The 5,399-nt window shown below is 50.8% G+C and overlaps 1 protein-coding gene across 1 annotated transcript; it reads right to left on the minus strand.

The window, feature by feature from the left end:
- Nucleotides 1-4,451: 4,451 nt before the first annotated feature.
- CTAM01_04116 (uncharacterized protein) lies at nt 4,452-5,320 on the minus strand (the record flags this gene model as incomplete). Its single annotated transcript, XM_060520146.1, has 2 exons — nt 4,452-5,088; nt 5,121-5,320. The coding sequence occupies 2 exons, from the start codon at nt 5,318-5,320 to the stop codon at nt 4,452-4,454; spliced, it is 837 nt and encodes a 278-aa protein (XP_060385567.1).
- Between the last annotated feature and the right edge of the window lie 79 nt (nt 5,321-5,399).

A 5,399-nucleotide genomic window follows, 5' to 3' on the forward strand; every position in this document is an offset into this window, starting at 1 on the left:
TGGCCAAAGAGTCTTGACCGGGTCTCTTATGTGACGAGACATTTTATCGTCCCATGATTCGGGTTCCTCTCTCTCTACACCTGTTGACAGAGCCTGAGGTCCTGTCCTCTCGAACCGGGAAACCCAGCTTTACCTTGTGTTTGTTCGTTCTGCCCTTGCTGATTACTCGAGCGATGCTTTGCCTTGTATATGCCACATCAATCAAGAATCTCCCGACCTTTCATAACTTGAACGTCACCCATCAACCCTCGCCTGCATAATACCCCAGGTGCAGCCAGAATCACTGCCTGATGAAGAAAGAATCACTGATTATAAACCCCTTCGCAGGCGGTCAAAATACACCTTCTTGTCCACGAACTGATGTGTAACTCCACAGGAGCTCTTCAACCTCATCAACGCGAATACGAGAGTCGGATATCTTACTTTCACTGGCTTTGGAGCATGATCGAAGCTGGAGGGGATCGAGACTCCGAGGGAAGTCATGCACACTCATGTTATTGGAAACCATTCAGCAACGTGGTCCCTAAAGTGACCCCTACTCTATGCCCCCAGACTCGTTTTTAAAGCCCAATGTATTGGGCTCCAATGCGAGTTACCCAACAGTACTCAATGCATGGCATTTATACACAAGTTGCCTGCTTCAGACATCTGCTACTACCCACGTAGTTTTCGTGTCGTGCAGATATCCAGTAATAGTCGATCCATGAGTAAAAGCCGGGCATTTACGAAAAGCCGATAGCCTCTATCCATGCTTGACCATGAGCTCAGTCACATCGTTATTTCCGTTTTGTCAGGCGTGCTCTCGATAAGCCATTGAACCAAACAGGCAAACAACTTTCACCTCTGGGAGATGCTTCCCAGAATCAATGAAAAGTCATCCAGGTGCATACTGAGGCGGCTGGCGCTAACATGGCAACCGCAGCAGTGATCGAAAGTCATATTTTGCGGTCTATAGTGATTCTTAGTGTGCTGACCTCAACTGTGAGCCACCACCTTGTTAGTCATATGCTGGATATGTAGAAAGTTCACTCGATTCGTAAAGACTCACATAACGAGCCAAGCCCCGTGAAAAATAATGTAACGCCCGTACCTTCCCTACTTTCCCTTCCTCCGATACATGCATCTAATGGATACAACTGAATAATACACCGGAAAGCCCCAGTCCCAATACCTACTCATATAGGTCACCCTCAAGTCCATTCCAATAACCAGATAGCAGGCGCCCCCTTGAGGGTGAGGTCAAAATTGGCTGGGTGGTGGAGGGGCTCGAGTCCACGCAACAGCCTAATCGCTGGAGGCTAAGAGGTCCCGAGCTCACGTCCGAATATCCCAGCATGTGCGCCATAGATGTAGTCCCCATTCGCCACCGGGGGGGGGGGGGGGGAAGGGTTGAACTCTTTTTCTTCCCGTAGGTCTTGAGATGGTACATTGTCGGTAGATAGGATTCGGTCGACAACTTTCTTTTCCCCTCGAGATACTAGTGGGTGTAGGTGCACATGGCATCTACGCAGGATATAGGAATAGATGGGGAAATGTAGCTATGAACGGATGAGGACGGTTGAAAGGGTGTTTTCACCTCCTGAATTATTTGTAGGCAAACGGTCAATCGCCGCTTTCTAGACGTACTTTACAGCGCAGTCCCCGAGTCCCGCGTCCCATCTTCGTGCTCTATCTGGGACATGCCGTAGCCTCATGCCAGCGAGATGTAGACCCGTGCATGCTTCCAAGTAAGCAAGAGTTCAAGTAGGTTTCCTCCAAGAGTCTCAGAGACTGATACCGAGGCGTACTGTGGCCATTGTCGGTGATCTTTGTCTGACAGCATCGTGGTATTTATATGCGCAGCCTCGTCCACGCTCGGCACAACGAATCTAGATACAGAAGATGTGTATGCCATTACACAACGAAGGAAAATCTAAATATGGAAGGCGGAAAACTATAATTCGTAGCCGCGAGAATTGACAGTTGATAGCTACATCTATTAGACCTCCGCGCTCGTCTATCGCCTCGTTCAGTTCCTGAAGGGAAGGGGGGATGTTGAAGGAGTTCCGGGCCGTATCGTACGCCGACAAAATCGGCCATAAGATTCAGCGTAGTCTCATTCCTTTCTTCAAACAAGAGGGGTGATGACATGGGAACGGATGCCGAGGGGATGGCTATGGATTGAGGCATAACCCTAACATGACAAAAGTAACCCGCCAAAGATTGCAGGGACGGGGAGATCAGAAAACCTCTAAAAACGCAGTATACATTCCGTCGTAACAGAGATGAATGTACCCCCTGGCCGAGACTCTCGCCTGCTTCTATGATAGCTCGACAGAGGATAACCCCCATTTGGGCACATTCTCGTAATGTACCTAATAAGTATAGATATGACGGTTCTTAACCTCAACTTCTCACGTGTCTCTGAGACCTGATGGCAAATTGATTCTCCCTTGTCAGAGATACGTATTACCGCTCTATCCTTCGTCTGACACTTCTTGACTATTCGAAGTTTCAGGATGCGGTAGCGTGGGCCGCTCGTCTATCACACCCGACTGACTTTGCTGCCTTTGTTGATAGAACCATAGCTCGACGACGGTAATAAGTATTTTGACACGTAGGCATTAGCTCGACGATAGTAAACGACTGTCCCGAGAAGGTTGAGCATGCTCTGTCCTCACCGACTCAAGCTGAACCACGATCCAAAGAGCTGCCAATCGAGAACCCCATCTTATAGAAACGTAACCCCCCTCCGTGAAGCGGAGCTAGGTAGGGCATTCCTATCTCAAGCTCGACTTTCCCGAGACCAGCCAGAATCTCAACACCTTTTCTTCCACGACGGGCCCCTGTGACGAAGAAAGCCTCGTCCCAGAGAAGTCAACAGACCCGCAAGCCCAGTTCCTTGCCCTTCTTGCTCGAGAACAACTGAACGAAGAGCTAGCTTCTCCGGCTCTCCCTAGTCGCCCTTGTTGACGTCCTATAAAAGAACTGATCTTCTCCACAATGAGACACCGTTGGAAGAGACCGGACCTTTTCTCTCTCCTCCTGGTTCCCCAAACCCTATAAAACCCCAGTCAATCGTTAATAACATGTCAGATCTCACCAATCTAGTCTGGGGGATCCGATCTGATCCGATCCTGCGCCTCTCCCCGCACAAAACGTGTGATAATTCATGTCAAATATGATCACCCATGGGACAATTCCCGGCAGACAAATATGTCATATTAAAAGTCTTGGCCCTTTATCGTCCAATGCACCACCGTCATAACCACGGCGGAAACTCTAAAGCCAAAGAAGAACAACAGTAAAAGTGACATCACGAGCTCAGAAATCGTACTCGTAAGAGAGTGAACAGTTCAGACTTTTTTTTTTCTTTGCTTCGCATCAGAAACATTGGTGGACCACTCGCGGAAACCCAAGAAGGAAAGTGTTCAAAGATTCAGAGACATAATTGTTGCAGAAAAACCGGACGAACCACTGTCAGGCTTATTTGTGTCAGCAACACGAATTGACTTCATACTTCCCGAGGCTCCGACATCTTTTTGCTGTCCAGTGCTCTCTCTCTGACCAGCAAAACGTCAGGAAGCAAGCAGCCCCCCGGCGCGAGCCGCATGATGTCAGTTAGTAGGTTCATTTGTTGCAAACACCACCTCAATATGGTAAGTTAGCCCTGTTCCCCCTAACGCCTTAAAATAAGCTTGGAAAAGAGAGTAGATGCCATCGCCGAGTCAGTTCTTTTCTACCCGATTGAGAAATGAATATAGATACGTAGGACTGGCAGAGAATGGCTGCCTGTGTTGTTCACCACCATGCTACTCAGCCCAGTCCCCAGAGCCTCCGCTTTGGTCTACGTTGTGTACTTCCGCAACGGTATCAGGAGCTCAGCGTCATCTTCAGCACTGGAAGGTTCATACCTGCCTTACCCAGGAACCGGTTTGGAAAAAAACCCAAAACCATTAATGGCCGAATATTCGATCCGATGTTCTCTTTCCGCGGATGAGCTGCCACCAAGCGCATGAGGGACCTTGCATACTTGTATTCTTGCAATACCGAGGCAAAGCGTACGCGAGTCAGGAAGTTGGGATGTTGTCATGGCCGAGCACATCGCACCCCGCGCCTCACGTTCAGAATCTCTATGGATAGCCTCCATCCGATGTTGGGACCGGGAGCCATTCGCAGTCTGATACATGATCTCCTTCTGCCACCGAGACACGTCACTTGAGGCTCGGCTTCGCCTCCGAACCATGACCTACGCATTCACTCGGGCTTTTTATAGTCCAGTCCCGATAAGCCCTCCACATGCCGGGCAAGGTGGTGCCCTGATTGCTCATTGAGCGAAAACAAGCTTCCGAGGCCTGCCATCTGTGGCTTTCCTGGGCTGGCAAGGCTTCAATGACATCGGCAAACTTTTCGCCTGGCGGTCATAGCATTGAGTTGCGGGAGGCCCCTTTACCCCAGCCCGTCGATCGCACTCACAAATCGTACCCCATCTGTAACGCAAAAGTCCGCTGCAGTGGAGGTCTCAGGGGAAAGTGAAAGACGGTGTGAAATCGCTGGTTACCAGTCGTTGGAATAGCTGACGGCTGACGGTATCGTTCCACCAACCAGCGCCGCAACGGTGAATGCCCCAGCCTCGCCGCAGAGACGGGCTCGCCGACCATGCAGTCGGGACAACTGCGCTGGAAGAATGCACTGGCGCGCCGGAGAGGGCTGTAAACGGAGCCGGGATTCGGAGTCACGGCACTGAAGCATCGCTCATCCAGGAGCCAATCCCTGGTTCTTCTCGTCCGAGCATTTGATGGGCGGAATGAAGTAATTGAAGGCTGAAGGCGAATACGATTGCGACTTCTTTTGCCATGGTTCCTGAGGCTGAAAAGCGTCATCTCATGTCCACAGCTGGAAAACCTGGGAGAGTGGCCGAACTGGATACGGGTCGTGGATGTTGGTTCGCTGTCCAAGCCAGAAGGTTGAAGGTTCAAAACCCCGTGTGAGGTGGAGAGGGCCCGGTTGCCGCCCCTCCAAGCAGTGCAAATAAACGAGCGTAGAGCCGACTGATAGGCGCGTAGGGCAGAGAGGTCGTCGACATTATTGGATCCCTCCGTCTGTGTAATGCAGAGTAGTACAGATACTCTGTTGCACGTGTGCAGTCCTTGTGCAAAGGGTTCGTGTGGCCACTGAGGCTGATGATGGCTGAGGTTCGGAACTGGCCGCAAGCGTGCTGAGTAGTAGAACCCATACTCTGCCCAACAGCAGGTATTTGATTTTGACTCGTAGCGAGGCGTAAGCAGCGGCTCACTGGGCTCGGGGCAAATTCCTTTGTGACAACAGTGGAAGAGTGCATTCATCCCGTCCACCGCCAAATGTGTTATGCAGCGATGCGAGGCGTGGTGGGTGCACCGCCTCAGCCCCAGTCGATCAGC

This window comes from Colletotrichum tamarilloi (genome assembly GCF_030869305.1).
Source record: "Colletotrichum tamarilloi strain Tom-12 chromosome Unknown Scaffold_9.1, whole genome shotgun sequence".
Classification (NCBI taxonomy): Eukaryota; Fungi; Ascomycota; class Sordariomycetes; order Glomerellales; family Glomerellaceae; genus Colletotrichum; species Colletotrichum tamarilloi.